The following is a 25,724-nucleotide window of genomic DNA, read 5'->3' on the forward strand; positions in this document are numbered from 1 at the left end:
TAACCCCGGCTTTACTCTGTAATACATCCCAGTGTGGATGCTTTATGGAATGTACATCGGTAGGCCAAGCCAGCGGACGTGTTAAGCTCTGACACCCCAACTATGGTATCTAGTAAACAACAGTATCAGATGGTGCAGCAAGGCGACAATAAGGGAGATTGGTGCGTATTAGTGTTTTATTAAGACTGCTATGTAGTGGTAATAATTGGAAGAAAGCTTAATACACCTGCCAGTAGTTCCCCATCACCCGCAGCAGTAATAGTGATGGGGAAGGCACAGGTGCCGCACTCACTAGTATGGAACAGATATTGGCATAGTGTTAACGGGGGGTTTCCTCAGACACAAAGCTGCTATCAGGACACAACTGTGCATAATACACAAAGCTCAGGAGTGCTGGATTGTGTCTCAGGGCAACAGATCAACAACTCAGACAATAGTAAGAATGGGTGATGGGGGGCGGGTAATCCAGACCTGATCGCTGCTGTGCGGATGGCTGCATAGTGGATCGCCGTCCAGCGACGGATTTGTGCAAAGTATCCATTTGCACGGGCGATCGCAAGGAGGTTGACAGGAAGAAGGCATTTGTGGGTGGCAACTGACCGTTTTCAGGGAGTGTTTGGAAAAATGCAGACGTGTCCAAGCGTTTGTAGGGAGGGTGTCTGACGTCAAATCCAGTCCTGAACAGGCTGATGTGATCGCAGCGGCTGAGTAAGTCCTGGGCTGCTCAGAGACTGCACATAATCAGTTTGTGCAGCTCTGCTACACATGCGATCGCACACTTGCACAGCGAAAATACACTCCCCCCTGTAGGGGGCGACTATCTGATCGCAGGAATGCAAAATTCACTGCCCAGCAATCAGATCTGAATTACCCCCAGAGAAGGAAGCCAAGCAAATAAACCATAATATTAGTAAAAGGTGCTTCTTTTTCTTTAATTATAAATAAGTGCCCTTTGTTGCCCCTGGATTTATGAACAGGGCAACAAGATGGGATATTTGTCGGAAGTGCCCTTGAAAAGCTTTTTCTTTCTCTAACTGCAGAACAATCCTCTCTCGTGCTAGGGGGATGTTTCAAACTACCTAAAGAGGACAAGTAAAGGTTTTGCCCATTGAACCAATCAGATTCTAGCTATCTAGTACATTCTATAAAATGATGGTCAATACCGTCCTCATTAGAAGACTTGAAACATCTCCCCTGCACAGTTTATAGCTTATGGCCATGGAACATGATGCCTTATATAAGACTCGTGAAAATCCTCTATCTTTACTCACTGCCAGTCCTGGATTAGCTAGCCCGCCTCTTCAATATGTCTCCTACAACAACTTGTTACCATACACAGAGCGTGCTTTGCAACTGGAAACATGGAAACCCTGACTACTCTGTTTAAAAGGTGATATTCAAGTGTTTGATAACTGTAGATGTTTAAAGTTATGTTAGATGTGCAGGGAGCTAAGAGAGTGTCCTGGCAGAGGACATGTGAAGGGTAAATAAGAAGCCTTCAGAAAAGCAATCTTTGATGAATAGTGAATTGAATGGCCAGGGCTACATAACTGCAGGCATATCTACAATGAGACACAATTATCCTCTACACTGAGACACAATTGTGCTTGTTGGGAAAGTATCAGGAGCACAGGTCGACAGTAATGAGGTCAACAGTCAATAGGTTGACAGCTTCAAATGGATGACATGACATTGGTCGACACACATATGGTAGACACAAGGTTTTTTAATACTTTTTTTTCACTCTTTTCATACTTTACCGTCCACGTGGACTATGATTGGGAATAGTAACCTGCCCTAAGAATGCCAGGGGATGCGTTACACTACCTGGGGTCACCAGCCAGGACAGTAAACTACAGCCTCCAGCATGCAATGGTCTAAATCAATAAAAAGTGGAGGAGACAAAAATAGTGCAAAAGTGGGGTCCAGGAAGAGAAGAGTGCATTGCTGACAGACAGACAGATGTCTCACTGAGGGGGCATTTATCATTAATCACATATTCAATGCGATCTGGGTGTGATATTAGCGTCCAGGATCGCACTGCAATAAGCAATTACATCGACGGGATGTATTAAGAAGCACCCACAGGGTGGTTGCTATGGCAACTTCTCCACTGGTCCACTTCTCCACACTTTTTACTGCTTAATACATCAACAACACGCTTAGGGTGGCCAATCCCGGGTATCGGGGATTGAAAAATGGTCAATCCCGGGATTGGCTTTTCCCTATGTGTCCGCCCCGCCCCGCACCGCCCATCCCGCTCCGCACACATAACTGACCATATTACAGGGGCGGAAGGGTGGTAATCATCCTTCACTCTCGGCGGGGGTCAGCGGTGAGCGGCAGCCAGTGCAGCATAACCTGTGACTGCACAACAGGCTGCGCAGGGGGGACCAGGAGGAGGGACCCGGGCAGCGTCCGGATCCCGGGATTGGCCACCCTACACACGCTCCTCAGGAAGAGGAATGTGGAGACTGTAGTAGAGCAAAGCCTGGACCATGCATTTTCGTCCCTTCCTAACACCTTTTCAGGTCCCAATCATGAGGTTCCTGGAAATGTAAGTAGTGCTGCTGTCTCTGGGGGTGACTTTTAGATAATGGTGGAATGGCTAGCGGGGAAGATGTCCCCTTAAAGCTGTACTACTACGTAGGAAAATATTTTTCTAAGGTGCCCCAACCCCTCCCCTAAATGGAGCCACTGGCCAGCTCCATCAGCCCTTATTTTCACAGCATCTCAGATTTGGATGCACCTAGATTAGATAAATCAATAGCAATGGTTTCCATGGCTGTGTTACCATATTTGGGCCCAGATTTATCAAGCCTTGGAGAGTGATAAATAGCACGGTGATAAGGTACCAGCCAACCGGCTAACTGTCATTTTTCAAACACGGCATGTGACATGGAAATTAGGAGCTGATTGGTTGGTACTTTTTCACTGTGCTACTTATCACTCTCCAAGGCTTGAGAAATGAGGGCTTTAGTTCTTAAAAGGAGGCTTTTACATACCAACACAATATCAGGTAACATACATCGCTGCCCCTCGCAGCGATGCTAATCGCATATGTACTAACATATGCGAATAACATCACAATGCGGTGACGGAGGCCCCCCGGGCCCCCACCTCCCTGGGCTCTCCCTCTCCTCCCTGCATGGCATGCAGGCAGCAGGCTGTCCCGGGCGCCTCCTCCTCCTCCTTGCAGCCGGAAGGACCTCCAGCTGTGTTGCTAGGGGGAGAAGGAGTTTAGCTTCCGGGACCAGGGCTGTCGTAACGGAGGTATGCGGGGGTTCCGCGTCAGCAGCGCAGGGCGGCGACCGTCGGTAAGAAGCCCATAGGCTTCTATAGAGTATTGCCATCTTTTGATGGCAATACCCTCAGGGGCGAAAACGCGGCGGACGGGGGTTTGTACATATGAAAATGCGGGAAAACGGGTGTTTTACTACATTTTCCCTTTAGTACATCCCGCCCAATATGTGTGAGTTACATACACAAAAGATAAGCCACATGCTGAATTAAAAGTAAAGAAATACGCATAATGCCAGTGACACACAATAATCCATACTACAGTATTTTGTATACAAACTGTGTAAGGTTATAAATTTGGTGGAGGATGCTGATTCTCTTCAAAACAACTTATTCAAACTGGAAGCATGGGCTTTGAAATGGAGAATGAGGTTCAATGTAGACAAATGTAAGGTAATGCACTTCGGTAGCAAGAATAAGAACACTACCAACATACTAAATGGGGAGAAACTTGGGGATTCTGTACTGGAAAAATACTTAGGTGTTCATATAGATAAACTTAACAGCAGTACCCAAAGTAGGAATGCAGCAAAAAAGGGAAACAAGGTATTAGCATGCATTAAGCGGGGAATTGATGCAATGAATGAGAGTGTTATACTCCCATTATATAAATCACTAGTGAGGCCTCATCTCGAATACTGTGCACAATTATGGGCACTATACTACAAAAAGGATATCCTGGAACCAGGGCCGTAACTATGTGTGTGCCAAGTGTGCTTGGCACACAGCGCAGTTGCCCTGAGGGCGCACGGCCAGCGGCATGTAATGAGTCAAATTGACTCATTACATGCCGCCTGTTCTGTGCTGTGCGCCTCGCTGTGGAGGAGAGAGCAGCGCCGGGCATCGGACAAGGAGGAGGGAGGGAGGGGGACTGGAGCCGCAGCAGCGCTATGTAATTGGTAGTAGCGCCGCTGCAGCAGCCCCCTCTCCTTCCGTATTGGCTGCCCGGCGCTACTGTGGATGTGGTTCCTCCATCCCAGCATCCACAGCAGCGACAGGCAGCCAATACGGAAGAAGAGGGGACAACTGCAGCGGCGCTTACTACCAATGAAATAGCGCTGCTGCGGCTCCAGTCCCCCTCCCTCCTCCTCCTTGTCAGATGCCTGCACAGAGGGAGATGCCAGCACGAGGAGCCTGTCAGCGGGGAGATGGTAAGTATCTCTCTCTCTCTCTCAGGGGGACACCGTCTGCCATAATGTGCAGGCATCTGACAAGGAGGAGGAGGGATGGGGACTGGAGCCGCAGCAGTGCTATTTCATTGGTAGTAAGCGCCGCTGCAGCAGCCCCCTCTCCTTCCGTATTGGCTGCCCGGCGCTGCTGTGGATGCTGGGATGGAGGAACCGCATCCCAGCATCCACAGCAGCGCCGGGCAGCCAATACGGAAGAAGAGGGTGCTGCTGCAGCGGCGCTTACTACCAATGAAATAGCGCTGCTGCGGCTCCAGTCCCCCACCCTCTTCCTCCTTCTCCGCTGCCCGGCGCTGTAGCTCTCCTCCACAGCGCGGCGGCGGCGCACGGCGCAGACTTCAGAGGCATGTAATGAGTCAATTTGACTCATTACATGCCGCTGGCCGTGCGCCCTCAGGGCAACTGCGCTGTGTGCCAAGCACACTTGGCACACACGTAGTTACGGCCCTGCATGTACTATAGTAAAAAACAAACAACCCCACCCAAAAAAAAAACAAAGGAGTACTTTAGTTTACGGCTAAACATTCACCACAGTTAAATTAGTCTTAAAAATAATACAGTGTAGGAGACCACTAACAGGTTGAACTTGATGGACAAATTATCTTTTTTTCAACCTCAGAAACTATGTTACTATGTTATGTATGTATATGCATTTATAAATAAGCAGCACAGCCCCTGATGATACAACATTCCAGCGGGAAGTATTGATTCCTCATTCCACGATGTCCATAAAAATCTCAGCAACGGCCATAAAAATTCAGACCGCCAGTCATGTTACTAACGTACAAGAGAGCAGCAGCAGGAAAGTGGTTTATAGCTCTATGTGAACAGTAGCCAGATACACAATGTGCCTGCAATATAGTCTCACTCAGCACCTCACTAGGAATAGCATGCCGGTCACATAATCTACCACGCTTGCTTCCTATCTGACCCTGCTCAGTCTTGTATTACTTACGGTATATTCACATTAATCTTCTTGTATAGGCTACCAAGTCACAGAGATCAGTAACTGTAGCTATATAAATGAATCCTGTAATGGTGCACATGAGACAGGATGTGTTTTATATCATCATATACATGACCTGGAGTGAAACTAAACATTCAGAATGACCCACTTAATGCACTGGCAAGCCCTGTGTGCCACTTACCTCAGCTCAGTGGGTCCAATCTTGATCATTACCATGATATGAGTCCGGTGGGTCAGTGCTGGTTGGCACAGAGAAAAGGAGCAAGCTCTTTTTTGCCCTCTCTCAATAGAGGCGCCAACACTGTGATGACATAACTATTGCAAGTTCCATATAAGATACCACATGTACCATTATCTTGGTGGCAGCCAGACCAAGCTTTATAGTGTTTATAGCTAGGCGATTGGTGATGTGTTTTTCTTTATTTCTCTTTACTTATTTACAGAGTTGTTCCCATTAATTTCAATTGCCCTTTCATTTCAATGGGATTTGAACACACTGGAAACTCACTGAAATGAAGAGGCACTTGTAATAAATTGTAGTAGCTTTCAGTCGATTGGTGATGTGTTTTTCTTTATTTCTCTTTACTTACTGTATTTACTAACAGAGTTTTTCCCATTCATTTCAATTGCCCTATAATTTCAATGGGAATTCAACACACTGGAAACTCACTGAAATGAATAGGCACTTGTATTAAATGGGAAAAACTCTGCGCATTTTGTGTCTGAAAAGTGCATATCAACCGTGGATATAATGCCTGTGATCTGAACTTGAAACGCATAAGCAACAGAGTAACGGGAAAGAAATATTTAATCAATGTTATCTATTTATTTTTTGGAGGTGTCTACTTTTGTTGTGGCATTAACAGATAACGTGTCGCTGGTGATACTTAGCCCCGGGGGTGATAATGGCAAGCAGCTGCATCAGATTTAAGAATAAAAAATAATAATGTTTTTTTTTATCGGTTATTTAGGAATGATATACATTTTAATGGAATACAGTGCGATTGAAGCAATTTACTTAAATCACATTGCCCCCAAACCATTCCTGACACCTAAAGTGTGCTGAGCAGATTCACATGATAATTATGCATAACTGCACTATTGGGGTGATTGCGGTGTAAAAATAAAGCAGCCAGTATTTACTCTGCACAGAAACAATATAACCCAACCAAATCTAACTCTCTCTGCACATGTTATATCTGCCCCCCCTGTAGGGCACATGGTTTTGCCCATTAGCCATACCTCCCAACAGTCCCACAGTGTGGTTTTTTGGGACTGTTCCGCTGTCCCACCCGCGGGGGGGGGGGGGGGGGGAGGCTCCGTCACTCGCTGCACTGCTTAGAAGAGCAGCGTTGAATAGATGCTTTGCGCATGCACATAGAGTCTGTTCACGGAGACAAGAGAGGGACAGGGGGCATGCCAGCAGCTTACAGAGCGCTGGCCATGCCTCCATAGTGACGAGAATGGGGGCGTGGCTCACGATCATAGCTTTACCGCGTTAGGCCCTTTTTGAAGCCACTCCCCCATTTTCTGGGCGGGCATGGCTACGCCGCACAGGAGTCCCTCTTTCTGTCTCACAAAAGTTGGGAGGTATGCATTAGCTAACAAATTTGCTGCTGCGATCAGATCTGAATTAGGCCATATGTTACTATCGAGAACCTGTCAGGTTCTACACTGTTTTTTAATAGCTTATTACATTGTGCATTGTGCACTAATAAAACAATAAAAATAAAAAAAAAGACACATGGGGATATTTATGAAAAACTTGTAGAGAGATAATGATGACAAAGATACAGTCCCAGCCAGCCAATCAGCTTCTGACAGTTTACAGGCTGTGTTTGAAAAATCAGGGAGTATACCATACTATACACTACAGTTTGGGGGAGATTTATCAAACCTCGTAAAGAGGACATGTGGATGTATTGCCCATAGCAATAAATAAGAATCTAGCTATCATTTATCTAGTGCATTCTACAAAAAGATAGCTAGAATGTAATTGTTTGCTATGGCCAACCAGGGCCGGTTCTAGACCTTGTGGCGCCCAGGGCGAAAGTTTCCTGTGGCGTCTCCCTAGGTAAAACAGAGTTGAAGGCGCGTGCCCAAAAATAGGGGCGTGGCTTCTTCACAAGGAAGGGGCATGGCCACAGTTATCTCCTTGTACTTGTGCCCCCCTGTAGCTGTACCCCCAGTAGATTTGCCCCCAGTAGTTGTGCCCCCAGCAGCTGTGCCCCCTGTAGCAGTACCTCCAATAGTTGTGAGCCCAGTAACTGTGCCTCCAGTAGTTGTGAGCCCTGTAGCTGTGACCCCTGTAGCTATGCCTCCAGTAGCTGTGTCCCCCTGTAGCAGTGCCCCCAGTAGTTGTGACCCCTGTAGTTGTGCCCCCAGTAGCTATGGGGGCAATTCCAAGTTGATCGCAGCAGGAATTTTTTTAGCAGTTGGGCAAAACCATGTGCACTGCAGGGGAGGCAAATTTAACATGTGCAGAGAGAGTTAGATTTGGGTGGGGTGTGTTCAACCTGCAATCTAATTTGCAGTGTAAAAATAAAGCAGCCAGTATTTACCCTGCACATAAATAAAATAACCCACCCAAATCTAACTCTTTCTGCACATGTTATATCTGCCTCACCTGCAGTGCACATGGTTTTGCCCAACTGGTAACAAAATTCCTGCTGCGATCAACTTGGAATTACCCCCTATGTCCCCTGTAGCTGTGCCCCCAGTAGATTTGCCCCCAGTCGCTGTGCCCTCAGTAGATTTGCCCCAGTAGATGTGCCCCTTGTAGCTGTGCCCCTTGTAGCTGTGCCCCAGTAGCTGTGCCCCCTGTAGTTGTGCCAGTGCCCCCAGTAGTTGTGACCCCCGTAGCTGTGCACCTTGTAGCTGTGCCAGTGCCCCCAGTAGCGCCGAACACACACACACACACACACAATACTTACCGCTCCTGCTGCGCTGCCCTCCATCTCCGGCCGCCGGCTCCTCTCTACTATGGGAGAGACGTCATGAAGTCTCTCCCATAGCAGCGCCGCCCAGACAATAGGGGTCAATTAAGATCTCTAGTGTTTGTCACTGGAGCCGGCTGCAGCGGGCGCCCACAAAGCCCACGGCACCCGCTAAAGCCGGGGAGACGGGGAGGGGGGGTTGCGGGGGGTCGCCGGTATCAAGAGTAGCGGCTCTTGCCACGGCGGCGGCGGGCACCCCGGGCAAAAAGCCTGCTTGCCCGTGGCAAGAGCCGCTACTGTGGGCAACACCTCTACTTGTCCTCTTTAGAAGGTTTGATAAATCTCAAAAAATATCTCATGTCAGCAAACAGGAGAACTGGGGAATCTCTTTTTTGTCTTATTACACCAAGCAAAAGGGACACCATGGGGGAGCTTTAGCAAATCTTGAAGAAAGATAAAGTGCAGAGAGATAAAGTACCAGCAAAAAGTACCAGCAAATCAGCTTCTTACTGTCATTTTACAGGCTATGGGGCCCATTTATCAACAAGTGATAAAACTCGCTGCAAATGATAAATGGTGCTCCAGCCAATCAGCTTCTAACTGTCATTTTACAGGCTATAGGGCAAAATGGGGCAGATGTATTAACCTGGAGAAGGCATAAGGAAGTGCTAAACCAGTGATATGTGCAAGTTGATAAAGGCACCAGCCAGTCAGCTCCAATATTTAAATTAACAGTTAGGATCTGATTGGCTGGTGCCTTTATCACCTTGCACATATCACTGGTTTATCACTTCCTTATGCCTTCTCCAGGTTAATACATCTGCCCCAATGTATCAACTCGTTGTGAATGATAAAACTCATTGCATATGATATATGATGCTCCAGCCAATCAGCTCCTCACACATGACAGGAGTTGAACACATGACAGTTAAGATCTGTTTGGCTGAAGCACCATTTATCATACGCAATGAGTTTTATCATTCATGAGTTTTATCACTCCTTGATAAATGAGCCCCTATGTTTGAAAAATGGCAGTTAGAAGTGGATTGATTGGTACTTTATCTCTCTCTCCACTTTAGCTCCAAGATTTTATACATCTCCCCCTATGCAATAAGTACATGTAAATCCAGTGTAAAACCTGGCTATGGGTTTTCTTAACCCATATTAGTAGTTCAGGTCAAAATACAACACTAGCATCTTTCTTTGTACAACTAGAGGCCATAACATAACACGGCTTTAAAAGTACCATTACAGAAATGTTCATTCCTATTTACTACGTAAGTCATTTTATCTCCACAGGACTCATTACTATTTCATTCCATAGAGCAATGTATGTAAGTGTCAGTAGGATCATTGTGACACATACCTGTTCTGAATATTGACTTGTCACTAGGTAAGCTGCAGCTTGTGTCATTTACAGCCATAACCCAGACACTGTAACGTTTATCCGGCTCAAGGTCCTCCAAGATGCAGAAACTTTCCCTCACGGTCACTCTGTATTCCTCCAGCAGCCCTGCAGGGATAAGGTGATCCAACAAACAGCTATAAATCTCACTGCTATTAATACAGAATCACACATCATGAGCAGGAGGATTGTATTCCACAGATGCTAAGCACACAGACTTTATTTGGTCATTTGTATTGTTTTTGAATAATGGTATAATATCAGTATTTTATGATCCTACAAAATATATATCACAATTAAAGTGAAATGTCATATTTGATGAATGCATTTAGTCTGCATACTCTATGTTTATATATTTATGCATACACTGTATGCTTATGTATGCTTTATTTGAGTGCAGTGTATTTGGTAATGCAAAAATATGCCTCGTTTTCATTCAGTTTCATTGGCTTTGATATTTTTGACATTCATTTATTGGTCTTATCTTATGTTGTCTTATAACATTTATATGTACCATCCCCAATGGCGGCTCCAAGGGCGGGCCGCTGCGACCTCAGGCCGCAGCTACAGTCACCCCACCGTCGCCTGCCCTCCTCCACAAAGTCTATCATGCCAGCCTATCTCTCCCCAGTCTGAGCTGATCAGGAGGAGACCTGGCTTCACTTCTCAGACTGAGCAGCGGGGGATGATGGGAGATGTAGTTCCCGAGTGGAGCATCTGTCTGTGTTGTGTTTAATACCCAGAGTTTTATTGTCCCTGTCGCACAGCGCACATACAGATAGATGGTGGGCTGGAGATGTGGCGTGTGTCTCAGCCCGACGTGACCAACATCAACCAGGACATTGTAGGGGCACAGGGGGCAGCGTAGGGGTATAAAGGGACAGCGCAAGGCTATTTGGGGAGCACAGAGGCAGCACAGGGGTACATGGAGGCACAGATGCAGCACAGGGATTTAGGGAACACAAGGGCAGGGGTATATGGGGGGCACAGGGGCAGCGCAGGGGTATATGGGGGAAAATGTGGCAGCACAGTGATATATGTGGGCTACAGAGGCAGTGCAGAGGTACATGGGGGGTCACAGAGGCAGCACAGGTATATGGAGGCACAGATGTAACACAGAAGTATATGGGGAGCACAGGGGCAGCGCAAGGGTATAGGGAACACAAGGGCAGGGGTATATGGGGGGCACAGGTGGCAGCGCAGCACTGTGCAGTGTAATGTGAATTGTTACTATTCTGTGGCCACACCCCTATATTCTTGCGCACTGTCCCTATTTTAAATGGGGGGGGTGAAGGAATTTTTCGCCCTAGCTCTAACCATCCCCCTACACAGAGTGATGGCAGCCATTTTGGTGGCTGAACCAACATACAGTACATGAGCTGGTGTGCAGTGAATTAACCTCTAAGCCATCTTGAGACACTAAGGGGGAGATATATCAAAGCTTGGAGATGAAGTGGAGAGATATAATGTACCAATCAATCAGCACATGGCTTTTTCAAACACAGCATGTAACATGGCAGTTAGGAGCTGATTGGTTGTTACTTTATCTCTCTGTACGTTTTGATACATCCCCCCAAAATGATAATCTGACTTCTTCCTAGTTCATTGGCAGGGCACATTTTAACAGTAGTTCAGCGCACAAAATGGCTGCCACTACTGTATGTAGATAATAGGGACAATTTAAATGAGCACTTACAAATTGTTGTTTTTGTGTTCCTTACCAATTACACATTTTTAATCTGTACAATATAAAGCCTATGTCATCCTGCGCTTCTTTAAAGTATGTTGTAAGTCTACCTGGTGTACAGGAATTAATTAATCATACTCAGTAAGGTTGGGTACACACCTGGCCGACACGTCGCGGACCCGCTGTCGTGGCGATTGGGCGGCCGATACGGGTAAGTATATACACTTACTTATTGGCCACTCGACGTGTCAGTCAGGAAACCCAGCTGGGTAGGCATTTGAATTTGCCCACCCCCAGCTGTGACGTCAGCCACCCACAGCAAGTGTACGGCCAGTCAGCAGACCACCCATACACACAGCTAGATGTGCCAATATGTCAGCCATCGGCTGTGCTGCACAGACAATGCGATATGTTTGTGTATAACATTATTCACAGACATATCCGGGGGGCGGGGGGAGGTACACACCCACCGACAGGTCTACTGAGTCTATTGTGCTGCCATCCTCTTGATGATTTAATAAATCTACTCCCATGGAACATGTGTGAGGTAAAAAAGATTATAAAGTTTCCCAAAAATAACTGCTGCCTAGTTCATGTCGTACATCTCACCGTTATCATCGCTTTTCCCTTGAGGCTCCTCCATACAATACACCTGGAAGAACTCAATGATGTCCTCCTCGTTCACTGTCCAGTACACGGTGACTGAGGTGCTGGTGGCAGAGGAAGGTTCCTGCTCCTTTACCTTTGGTGTTTGAAGAGCTGCAGTAACACAGAAAATAGGATTTTAATTACCTACCGGTAAATTCTTTTCCCGTAGTCCGTAGTGCAGTGTTTTTTAACCACTGTGCCGTGACACACTAGTATGCCCTGAGCAGTCTCCAGGTATGCCGCCATAGAAGCACAGCCAGGCCCGTCAGTGTTTTGCCGCTACTGAGGCCCTGGAACAATGAATACTGGTGGGTTTAGTGGTTGCAGAGCCAGTTCTAATTTTGGGCCTGGGCAGTGTTGGGCTCTTCTGGCATTCTCAGATGTGGCTCAGGCGTTACCTATGGAGAAGCTGTGACATGATATCCTAGGACACGCAACTGCACCATGCATCACCATTATATTTGAATGTGCCTTGGCAATATTTAAATCTTGTTCAGTGTGCCGTGGGTTGTAAAAGTTTGAAAATCTCTGCCGTAGAGGATACTGGGGTTCCATTTAGTACCATGGGGTATAGACAGGTCCACTAGGAGCCATGGGCACTTTAAGAATTTGATAGTGTGGCCTGGCTCCTCTCTCTATGCCCCTCCTACCAGACTCAGTCTAGGAAACTGTGCCCGAGGAGACGGACATACTTTGAGAGAAGGATAGATAAAGATAGTGGTAAGATTCCGAACCAGCACACACAAACAGATGAAAGCTATGCTAACCTAACTTTAAACAGGAACAGTAACAGCTGAACCAACAATACTTAACCAAGAAATAGTGCAGGAAGAACGAAGCACCGGGCGGGCGCCCAGTATCCTCTACGGACTACGAGAAAAGGATTTACCGGTAGGTAATTTAAATCCTATTTTCTCTTACATCCTAGAGGATACTGGGGTTCCATTTAGTACCACGGGGATGTACCAAAGCTCCCAAACCGCGTTTCTCGACCAATAGGCACTGGTAGTTTCTTCCCTCTGAAGAAACGACCAGTGCCTATTGGTCGAGAAACGCGTCAGTGTTCAGGCTTTGGGACTCCTGCTTTCTCCACGGACACCTTCTATTCACTGCACTGCACCGCATCGCCCGACTCCTTCACTCTGGAGCCACCCGCAGTGGTCTTCCTTGCAAAACGGGGACCGTGGCCAGCAAACATCTTATCCACGAGTGAGCGGTACACCCAGCCAGCGCACGGGGACTCCCAGAGCTGCCAGTCCGAACTGTCTTGGAAGGGGTAAGCCGTAACCATTTCAAACACCTCCCTCAGTGTTATCTATAGAGAGCGGCTGATGGAGCCGCTACAGTGTGCAGTGTAACATCTCGGATGCCCTAATTAGCGGTGCACTCGCCACTAAAGGTTAAAAAACTTTAAGAATTCCAATTGTTTATGAAAGGGTAAAGATCCTCAACAATTGTCATTTGAAGTATCCTAAGGAACACGGAGCTAATACCCTTTGAAGAAAACAAAATACTGGTTATAACCTCTAATATCATTGGATGTATCTCATTGTTGCCATAAGGAAAACTTCATTATCCAATTTGGTATATACTATGGTGTCCAGTTCCTTGGAGTTATTTGTGGACTTTAGTCTGGAGGATCCCATTTAATTTATTATATTTAATTTTTCATTGATTTATGTTTACATGTGCAATATAACCTGCTACCATTATTAATCTAAATACTATAAATTGGGTTTGTGCAGGTTTTTAATTTCATTTTAAAACAAATACTTTTTAAAATAAAAACTTGTTAATATTTAAGTCTGTTTGTGCTCTCTATGTTTCTTCCTTCTACTGTGTTTACAGGGTTGCTAATACCCTGGTTATTTAGAGAGCAGCGAACAGCACATCAGCACAGGTTTAAGAAGGCGCCTTTTTTTTTCTTTTTCTGGTGGATGCCATGGAATAAGCATGCTGCATTGTGAGCCTGATCCAGCGTGCAATTGTCTGCTTTGAAGCAGGACACACAATTTTATTGGGATCATATAGGACGAACAGCGAGTCGGATTTTCTGTGACTCGGTGTCCTCTTTACGTATACCTTCAAAGCCCTCACAACATCCACAGACTTTGAAGTAGTGGGAGTGTCGGTGATAACTGGAACCACAATAGGTTGGTTGATGTGAAACGCAGACACCACTTTCGGAAGAAGTTGCTGACGAGTTCTGAGTTCAGCTCTGTCCTCATGGAAAATGAAATAGGGGCTCTTGTGAGACAAAGCCCCCAACTCCAACACACGTCTTGCTGAAGCCAAGGCCAACAGTGTGACGGTCTTCAATGTAAGATATTTTACGTCCACCTCCTGTATTTGTTCAAACCAGTCTGATTGGAGGAACTGCGGCACCAAACTGAGATCCCAAGGTGTCGTGGGAGGTACTAAGGAAGGTTGGATGCGCAGAACACCTTTCAAAAATGTCTGGACCTCAGGGAGAGAAGCCAATTGTTTTTGAAAGAAAATGGACAAGGCCTAAATCTGGACTTTCATGGAGCCCAGACGTAGGCCCACATCCACACCTGCCTGCAGAAAAGGCAGGAAACGTCCCAGGTGAAATTCCACCGCAGAATAAGTTCTGCTCTCACACCAAGAGACGTATTTCTTCCAAATACGGTTTTAATGTTTAGACGTTACCCCCTTCCTGGCTTGGATCATAGTCGGGATAACTTTATTAGGGATCCCTCTCCTGGCTAGAATCAGCCATTCAACTTCCATGCCGTCAAACGTAGCCACGGAAAGTCCTGATAGACGAACGGACCCTGCTGTAGAAGATCATCGTGAAGAGGTAGAGGCCACGGATCCTCGAGGATCATCTCCAGAAGGTCCGCCTACCAGGCCCTTCTTGGCCATTCCGGAGCAATGAGTATTGCTTGAACCTTTTCCCTTTTTATTCTTTTGAGAATTCTTGGGATCAGAGGAAGTGGAGGAAACACATACACCATCTGATAAAACCATGGAATTGTCAGAGCGTCTACCGCCACTGCCTTTGGGTCTCTCGACCTGGAACAATACCGCTTGAGCTTCTTGTTGAAACGAGAGGCCATCATGTCGATCTGTGGATATCCCCACCGACGTGTCAAGCACCGGAACACTTCCGGGTGAAGACCCCACTCCCCCGGGTGCAGGTCATGTCTGATGAGGAAGTCTGCTTCTCAGTTGTCTACTCCCAGAATGAAGACCGCTGACAACGCCACAGCGTTTTTTTCTGCCCAGAGGAGAATTCTTGAGACTTCTGACATTGCTGCTCTGCTTTTCATTCCGCCCTGTTGGTTTATCTATGTCACTGCCGTCACATTGTCCAACTGGACTTGAATGGCCCCATCCTGAAGAAGATAAGAGGTCTGCAGAAGGGCGTTGTATATGGCCCTGAGTTCCAGAATGTTGATTGGAAGGATGACTTCCTGACTTGACCATCTTCCTTGAAACTGCACCCCCTGGGTGACTGCTTCCCAACCTCGAAGGCTTGCATCCGTGGTTAACAGGACCAGTCCTGAATTCCGAACCTCCGACCCTCGACGAGGTGAGAGGTCTGTAGCCACCACAGAAAGGAGATCCTGGCATTTGGCAACAGACAAATCTTCTGGTGCATGTGAAGATGCGATCCGGACCATTTGTCCAACAGATCGAGCTGGAAGGGTTTTGCATGAAACCTTCCGTATTGAAGCGCCTCGTAAGTAGCCACCATTTTCCCCAGAAGGTGAGTGCATAGATGCACCGATATCCGGGTTGGCTTCAGGACATCCCGAACCAACGACTGGATTACCAATACCTTTTCCAACGGAAGGAACACTCTCTGCGACTCCGTACCCAATATCATTCCCAGGAATGGGAGCCTCCGGGTTGGCTCTAGGTGAGATTTCAGAAGGTTCAGACTCCACCCATGATCCTGGAGAAGTTTGGTTGAGAGGCCAATGCTGTCCAGCAACCTCTCCCTGGACAGCGCCTTTGTCAGAAGATCTTCCAGGTATGGAATTATGTTTACTCCCTGCTTGTGAAATATAAACATCATCTCTGCCATCACTTTGGTGAACACCCTCAGTGCTTTGAAGAGACCAAATGGCAGCGCCTGGAACTGGTAGTGGCAGTCCTGCAGTGCAAACCATAGATAAACCTGATGAGGCGGCCAGATCGGAATGTGAAGGTATGCATCCTTGTTACCAGAGACACCAGGAATTCCCCCTCCTCCAGACCTGAGATCACCGCTCTCAGAGACTCCATCTTGAACTTGAACACTCTTAAGAACGGGTTCAAGGACTTGAGTATCAGAATTGGTCGTGCCGAACCGTCTGGTTTCGGTACTACAAACAAGTTGGAATAGTACCCCTTGTTGTGTAGATGAGGTGGAACTGGAACAATGACTTGAGTCTGTACCAGTTTTTGGATGGCCTCCTGTAAAGTTATACTTGCCTCTTGTGAAGCTGGTTAGACTGATTTGAAAAATCTGTGAGGTGGGAGGTCTTGGAACTCCAATCTGTAGCCCTGGGAAATAAGATCTACTACCCAGGGATTCCGGCACGAACTTGACCAGAGGTGACTGAAGAATTGTAGTCGGGCTCCCACCTGACAGACCACCAGGCGTCGCGGTCCACCGTCATGCTGAAGGCTTTGAGGAAGCAGAACCTGGGCTCTGTTCCTGAACACCTGCAGTTGCTGTTTTGCATGGTTTACCTCTTGGGCCTCTGGATGCCGTAGAACCACCTCTGGATTTTCCCTTAAACTTGGCTGTCCAAAAGGACTGTAAATTTGAAGCTGAATAAGCTTTCCTGGCTGGGGGAGCTGCGGAAGGAAGATACGTAGACTTACCCGCAGTAGCTTTGGAGACCCATTTGTCTAGTTCGTCTCCAAACAAGGCCTCTCCTGTGAATGGTAGGCCTTCCACGCCTTTCCTGGAGTCCGCATCAGCAGTCCACTGGCGTAGTCACAAGCCCCTGCGTGCTGACACTGCCATATCGGTTGTGCGTGCATTAAGCAAACCACTCTCTTTTATGGCTTCAACCATAAAGTCCGCAGAGTCCTGTATATGCTGCAGGAGTAAAACAACATAGCCCCTAGACAAGGAATCTAACCCATCAATTAGGTTTCCTGACCATTTAGCAATGGCGTTTGTGATCCACGCACATGCAATAGTGGGTCTCTGGGCCACCCCAGCAGCTGTGTACAATGATTTGAGTGTAGTCTTAATTTTACGATCAGCCGTATCTTTTAGGGAGGCTGCACCAGGGACAGGCAATACAATTTTTCTTGACAGCCTAGAGACTGATGCGTCCACTATCGGTGGATGTTCCCATTTTTTCCTTTCCTTCAGAGGAAAGGGAAAAGATGAGAGCAACCTTTTAGGGATTTGAAATTTCTTATCAGGATTAACCCATGGTTCTTCAAACAGGGTATTCAATACCTTTGATGCAGGAAAAGTGACTGAGGACTTCTTTCTTACATTAAAATAAGATTCCTCACACTCCTCTGACCCTTTATCAGGAATTTGCAGAACATCTGTGATAGTCTCTATAAGAGCCTTTATTCCCTGTGACAGAGTAGCATCCCCCCCCCCCCAACAAATCCATCTCACCCTCCTCCATGTCTGACCCGTCAGAGTCAGACTGCAGGATATGGGCCAGAGATCGTTTTTGCGGACAAATGGGAGGGATTGAGATGCTGGTTTGTGGACTGAGTCTCTATTCATAAACTCATCCACAGTCTGTCTTAAGTACAGATCGGTCCACATTTATCTTGACCTTTAATAGGATTAACTGAGACTGGCCAGTCGGACTTAATCCCCTGCTGTAATGACTTAATTCGCAGTTGTATTGTTCTCTGTATTGTATTGTGTCTCTTTCTCATTGCGAGATAGTTTTGTAGAAATATTGGAGATCATTCCCTTAATGGAATTAACCCATTCCGGTTCAGCCCCGCTATTCTGGGAAGGTGCACTGCCCTGAGTACCCAGTAGTGAGCCCCCTGGTGAAGAGGAACACTCCGCTGTACAAGAAACACACTCTTTGCCTGACATAGGAGGTCATTCCGAGTTGATCGCAGCCAGCAACTTTTTGCTGCTGCTGCGATAAACTAGAACACGCCTATGGGGAGTGTATTTTAGCTTAGCAGGACTGCGAATGCTTGTGCAACCCTGCTAAGCTAAAAAAAATTCAAGCAAAAGAAGACTAGGCCTGGACATACTTACCCTGTGCGATGGATCCAGCGATGATGGGTCCGGCTTTGACGTCACACCTCCGCCCTCCATTGTCCTGGACACGCCTGCATTTTTACTCATCACTCCCCGAGAATGGCTCCAAACGGTCCGGATCCGCCCTGGAACGCCTTCTTCTTGTCAATCTTCTTTGCGATTGGCTCTGCGACCGCTTCCATCGGTAGCCACGACGTAACCCGACGACCCCTGTCGCCGGCAACATCGCGCACGTGCATTCCGCACCTGTTCACACCACAGCGAAAAACCGCTGCGTGCGAACGGGTCGAATGACCCCCATAATGTAAATGTGGCAGCACACACACAAACAGGAAAAGGTTAAGCACAATTAACCCACAAAGAGCCTTTCAGGGAGACACAGAGTTAATTGGAGCCAGCCCCCGCAGCGCCCTTATCGCTAATGCTAAGCTTAGCCGGGTCGCAGACTAAGTACCCTGACAAGGGTACTTAGTACACTAATAATCGCTCCCCCCCGCTATGACCCCCTGGTACCGCTAAGGTAATCTGGAGTCACACTGGAGGAGCTGCGCGTCCCTGTCAGTCAGTGTCTGTGTCCACTGCAGAGGGAAAATGGCACTGGTGAGCTGCTGGATCCTCTTATAGTGAAGCCCTGCCCCTTCAATGGCGCGCGGTCTTCCCACTTTTTTTATACTAGCTGAGGTAATCTGTTGCTTAAAATGGAGAGAAAACCATTTTAAGACTGTTTTTGCCAGTGTGAGTACTGTGTACAGTGTACTGAGACGCAGCTGTATACTGTGTCTGGAGACGCATTCCGCCCCGGTTAGAAGCCGTGCATTTCCGTAACCTCATGCCGCCATAATGGCCAGCGACCCGCTAGTCAGGACGCCAGCTTAGTACTCACCACTCTTCATTCTTCTGGCTCTGTTAGGGGCGGCGGCGCGCTGCGGGAATGTACACTCGCCGAGGTGGGGCTTGCGAATAGTTCCCTCAGGAGCTAGTGTCCTGTCAGCAGGGAACGGGACCATTAACCCTTCAAGAGGTTAGGCCATTTTCCCCCCTAAGTCCCACGAAGCAGACAGGCTGGTGCCAACCAGCACTGTCTGAAAATAACAAACATATAAAATAAATGCAGAAAACTCTTCAAGAGCTTCCATAAGCGTGACCGACTCCTCCGGGCACATTTTCTAACCTGAGTCTGGTAGGAGGGGCATAGAGGGAGGAGCCAGCCCACACTATCAAATTCTTAAAGTGCCCATGGCTTCTAGTGGACCCGTCTATACCCCATGGTACTAAATGGAACCCCAGTATCCTCTAGGACATAAGAGAAATACGGTTGTAGAATATGACTTTATCACTATGTAGTAGCCTGTTCCCATTCATATGAATGAGCATATAATGAGGGAAGGGGTCAAACACCTGCTCAGCCTCTTCCAGACAAGTTTAGAGAGAGGTGCTGCATGGTACCGTTACAGCTATCGGAGACCATGGCAGAGCTGGCACGTGGCACATCCAAGGATAGCATGCTTTCATTATTCGCATTAACTCCTTTAACTCTGCTCAAAAGTAAACTTTCTGTTTTGGGTTCTATGCTTTTAAACTTAAACTTTTTATAATAAACCCCCCCCCAAGATGAATAAATCAAGATATGGAGTTAGATCAATCAATCTGTTCGCTTAATCAACAAATATATTATGCTTAATAAATAATCAGTATATTAACGTTTAAATCATAATTTGCACTCTCTCTAAAATGCATTTAATATGCAGTTACGTGCGGTGAGATCATAGGCTGGGGAGGCACTAATTTTATATATATATATATATATATATAGTGGGGGGTCCCTGCACTCTCACTTAATAACAGTAAATGGTGGGGTGCCAGTCAGAGTCCAATCTCGTGAGAGATGGGGCCCATAGTACAAACAAACAGTGGCCCTCATTCCGAGTTGATCGGTCGCAAGGCGAATTTAGCAGAGTTACACACGCTAAGCCTACGCCTACTGGGAGTGTATCTTAGCTTCTTAAAATTGCGACCGATGTATTCGCAATATTGCGATTACAAACTACTTTGCAGTTTCTGAGTAACTTCAACCTTACTCTGCCTGTGCGATCAGTTCAGTGCTTGTCGTTCCTGGTTTGACGTCACAAACACACCCAGCGTTCGCTCAGACACTCCCCCGTTTCTCCAGCCACTCCTGTGTTTTTTCCGGAAACGGTAGCGTTTTCATCCACACGCCCATAAAACGCCGTGTTTCCGCCCAGTAACACCCATTTCCTGTCAATCACATTACGATCGTTGGTGCGATGAAAAAGCCGTGAGTAAAAATACTATCTTCATTGTTAAATTACTTGGCGCAGTCGCAGTGCGAATATTGCGCATGCGTACTAAGCGGATTTTCATTGCGATGCGATGAAAAATACCGAGCGAACGACTCGGAATGAGGGCCAGTATTTCCACTATGTGGAAAAGACAGCACTCTCCAAATGGATTTTCAAAAAATCAAAAAGGTGAATATTTATTGCAAAGTTTGTCTCACAGTTTTCCAGGAAATGTCCAACGTTTCGGTCCACACCGGGACCTTTTTCAAGGTATACAGCATCAGCAACAACCAGACAGCAATGCAGCATAGATCAAAGTGAGCAGGGAAACTGGAGCACCGGATGTGCCTCACAGGCCCCTGTTATATACCCAGAAATAGTGCTATTCCCGCCTTCCTATGTGCTTTATGATTATAGCCCTTGTATTTATCATACTGGCAGTGTATTGTTGTTACATTGCCACTAACTTCCAGGTTAACACCGGAGGTGACACATGCGTCTCGACATGCGTCCCACCGGAAGCAACATAGGCTTCAACTGAGGGTAATCCTATCACTAGTCCCCTCATTTGGCTCCTTTGCAATAACAACCTTGTATGACTCTCGCCAGCCGGCACTGCCTCCCCTGACTGCACGTCCCTGATAATATGTTTGCTACATAACAATGTTTAGATTAGTTTATTTCTATCTTAAAGCATGCATATTTCCATTCCCTACTACAGTACGATCAACAAAAAGCTGGGTCAGACATTTGCTATTCTAAAAAATGTGCCAAGTTCTGCTTATCACAAAACTTCAAGCAGTCACCAGGGTACAGTCAGCCTGAAAAGCCAAGTAATTAAGGAAGATAAAGCTTTACAGTGGTCTAGCAATGACTACAGGACGCAAATTGACTGCACTGATGTCTCAGATCTCAAGACAGTGTTGTAAAAATACACATATATATTATCATTTAAAAAGTGCCATATTACAGTAGGGATTTCTAAAAGCTATCTGGCCAAGGATACTTCAATATGCCTAATAGCCTGGGGAGCTATGATACATGGGATGACACTGAAAATCTAGACCTGTCAGCAGTGCAGAGCCACAACATAAAGTAATATGGATAATATTTACTACCTCTGTGGATAAATGCTAAATAAACAGGCGAAACTAACAGCAAAATAGGACTGTTGATTTTTAGATCCCAAGGCAACAATGAGACCTCCATTAATGGAGCTGGTGACAATTATAACCCAGGGATCTATGTGTAAAGACTCATAAGTCAGTATTGCTATGTCTGACATGGATTTCTGAGTGGGTACTAAAACTAAGGAACAATTTTAAGGGGCATTCGTTAAAATATAATACTGTAACATTGCTTAAGCAGTTGGTGCTGGAGTTGCGGTGCTGCTTTCTGCATATGAATATAATAAAAAGGAGTGTGGCAGGAACAGCATGAGGTTAATGTGAAATGGCAGGCTTTTGCAGGATTGGAGCGGCAGCAATAGGTCTGTTTTTTAGCTGAGTCTGTTGTAAGCCACGGCTGGGCTAATCACTACAACTTGTCTTCTACATTTAAAAATGTGTTCAGTAGGTCATGGCTCCTGATGCCAGCAAGTGGTCAGGCGAGAGATTGGGGGTCTGGGGTTACGTTAGGAGCCATCTGGAATCTGTACTATTTGTGCTTATTAGAACTTGGAATGTTGTGCTGCTGTTTAAAGACTGCTTATAAAACCTGACCTGCAAAACCTGTATGTACTGTGTAACCTGCCTGAGGTGGAAATAAACCTGCCTGAGGTGGAAATAAAGTGAGCTAGACTGTATTCTGTCTATGTCTGTGTCTATGCAATTGTTTATTCTCTGCTCTTGAGGAGCTAACAATCTAATTCAATTTTAGTGGCCTACCAGTATATTCAGAACCACTAGAAAAAAACCGGGGCACTCAAATGAAATCCAAAGGAACAGAGTGTTAGCATATCGGATAATGGGGTATATGCAATTAGCGGCGAATCGCGGCAAATTATCGGCCGTTTTTCAATTCGACACAATTCGACAGTCTAATTTCGGCAAGTGGGTGCCGAAATTGACCATATGCAATAAAAAACGGATTCGACAGTCCCGCTGCCGAAAAACGGCCGATTTGACGGATTTGTTCCGAGTTTTTAAAAACAGGTAAAAACGTGAAAAAACCCGGAAAAAAATGGCGTGGGGTCCCCCCTCCAAAGCATAACCAGCCTCGGGCTCTTCGAGCTGGTCCTGGTTCTAAAAATCCGGGGGAAAAATGGACAGAGGATCCCCCGTATTTTTAAAACCAGCACCGGGCTCTGCGCCTGGTGCTGGTGCAAAAAATACGGGGGACAAAAAGAGTAGGGGTCCCCCGTATTTTTTACACCAGCATCGGGCTCCACTAGCTGGACAGATAATGCCACAGCCAGGGGTCACTTTTATACAGCGCCCTGCGGCCGTGGCATTAAATATCCAACTAGTCACCCCTGGCCGGGGTACCCTGGGGGAGTGGGGACCCCTTCAATCAAGGGGTCCCCCCCCCAGCCACCCAAGGGCCAGGGGTGAAGCCCGAGGTTGTCCCCCCCATCCAAGGGCTGCGGATGGGAGGCTGATAGCCTTGAGAAAATTTAAAGAATACTGTTTTTTTCTGTAGTACTACAAGTCCCAGCAAGCCTCCCCCACAAGCTGGTACTTGGAGAACCACAAGTACCAGCATGCGGGAGAAAAACGGGCCCGCTGGTACCTGTAGTACTACTGGAAAAAAATACCCAAATAAAAACAGGAGACACACACCTTGAGAGTAAAACTTTATTGCACACCTGCCGACACACACATACTTTCCTATGTTGACCCGCCGACTGCAACGTCTCCTGATCCGACGATCCGGGGTACCTGTGAATCAAATTATACTCACCTCAATCCAGTGTGCAGATATAAATCCTCGTACTTGGCAAAAAAAGAAAACGAACAGCCGATCCAGCGGACTGAAAGGGGTCCCATGTTTACACATGAGACCCCTTTCCCCGAATGCCGGGACCCCACGTGACTCCTGTCACCGAGGTCCCTTCAACCAATCAGGAAGCGCTACTTCGTTGCACTCACCTGATTGGCTGTATGCGCGTGTGACCTCAGACAGCGCATCGCAAAGCCTCTCCATTACTTTCAATGGTGGGAACTTTGCGGGTAGTGGTGGGGTTACCCGCGGTCAGCGGCTGACCGCGGGTGACCTCACCGCTGACGCAAAGTTCCCACCATTGAAAGTAATGGAGAGGCTTTGCGAGGCGCTGTCTGACAGCTCAGACGTGCAGCCAATCAGCAGAGTGCCAGGACGTTGCGCTCACTGATTGGCAGAAGGGACCTCGGTGACAGCAGTCACGTGGGGTCCCGGCATTCGGGGAAAGGGGTCTCATGTGTAAACATGGGACCCCTTTCAGTCCGCTGGTTCGGCTGTTCGTTTTCTTTTTTTGCCAAGTACGAGGATTTATATCTGGACACTGGATTGAGGTGAGTATAATTTGATTCACAGGTACCCCGGATCGTCGGATCAGGAGACGTGGCAGTCGGCGGGTCAACATAGGTAAGTATGTGTGTCGGCAGGTGTGCAATAAAGTTTTACTCTCAAGGTGTGTGTCTCCTGTTTTTATTTGGGTATTTTTTTCCCAGTAGTACTACAGGTACCAGCGGGCCCGTTTTTCTACCGCATGCTGGTACTTGTGGTTCTCCAAGTACCAGCTTGCGGGGGAGGCTTGCTGGGACTTGTAGTACTACAGGAAAAAACAATATTCTTTAAATTTTCTCAAGGCTATCAGCCTCCCATCCGCAGCCCTTGGATGGGGGGGACAGCCTCGGGCTTCACCCCTGGCCCTTGGGTGGCTGGGGGGGGACCCCTTGATTGAAAGGGTCCCCACTCCCCCAGGGTACCCCGGCCAGGGGTGACTAGTTGGATATTTAATGCCACGGCCGCAGGGCGCTGTATAAAAGTGACCCCCGTCTGTGGCATTATCTGTCCAGCTAGTGGAGCCCGATGCTGGTGTAAAAAATACGGGGGACCCCTACTCTTTTTGTCCCCCGTATTTTTTGCACCAGGCACAGAGCCCGGTGCTGGTTTTAAAAATACGGGGGATCCCCTGTCCATTTTTCCCCCCGGATTTTTAGAACCAGGACCGGCTCGAAGAGCCCGAGGCTGGTTATGCTTTGGAGGGGGGACCCCACGCAATTTTTTTCCGGGATTTTACCATTCCATCTAAGAAAATAAAAAAAATAAAAAATATATTTTAAAAAATATATAAATAATACTTGTGCCTCCCAAAAAGACAAACCAAGTACCTAATCCCTTCTAATATAAATAGATATGCTATTACCAATAAAAAAAACACCAAAAAAAACATGTTTTACATTTTTTTTATTAGTTTCACCCACCAAAGTGTGGCGGATTGAAAATGACGAATTTACTGTCTAAAAGCACTGTTGTCGAATTTCCAAACTTCAATTGAATATACTTTTGTCGAATTGCCGCATTTGTACCATTGCAGAAAAGTCGAATTTGATAAAAGTCGAATTTGGAAAGTCCGTTTTTTTGACGGAAAGTACTGTATTGCATTGTCAATTTTTTTTTTGGGCGAAAAAGTCCAGTTTTTCGACAATTTCGGGAATTTGACCGCAATTGCATATACCCCAATGTCTGTTTACCTCCTCCTTCTTAGTTGGGTGTGGATTATGGTCCCTTTGTTACCTGATGGTGAACCTACACTGCCTGCCCGGACTTCTGTTTTACTGTAGTTATCTGTTACAACCTGCATTGCCTGCTTTGACCACTGTCTTCGTTATCTGTTTATGAACCTCTCTACTAATCCCTGAGTTGGATTAGTCACAATCTTATACTTGAGATGCCAGCCCTGAGTCTCTATTCTCCTGGTTGTTAGCACCTACCTAGTGAAACAAGCCTGGTAGCCGCAATTTCAAGGCTGGAACTTCCATGCAGTGAATTCCAGTACTCTCTTGCAGCGATCCTTAGTTATAACCAAAACTTCCCATAAGACCTTGCCATAGATTAGGCAAAGCCAATTGCTAGTGGCATAGTAGGTTCACAT

At 46.8% G+C, this 25,724-nt stretch overlaps 1 protein-coding gene across 1 annotated transcript in view; it reads right to left on the minus strand.

Moving 5' to 3' along the window:
* The window catches only part of CMYA5 (cardiomyopathy associated 5), a 162,992-nt gene that overhangs the window by 22,130 nt on the left and 115,138 nt on the right, over window positions 1-25,724 (minus strand). Inside the window, exons 8-9 of the mRNA XM_063963507.1 lie at window positions 12,092-12,241; window positions 9,757-9,903 (exon numbers count right to left, since the gene is read on the minus strand). Coding sequence (XP_063819577.1) covers window positions 9,757-9,903; window positions 12,092-12,241 — 297 coding nt within the window. The remainder of the gene's footprint in view (window positions 1-9,756; window positions 9,904-12,091; window positions 12,242-25,724) is intronic.

Source organism: Pseudophryne corroboree, chromosome 1 (assembly GCF_028390025.1).
Source record: "Pseudophryne corroboree isolate aPseCor3 chromosome 1, aPseCor3.hap2, whole genome shotgun sequence".
NCBI classification, from domain to species: domain Eukaryota; kingdom Metazoa; phylum Chordata; class Amphibia; order Anura; family Myobatrachidae; genus Pseudophryne; species Pseudophryne corroboree.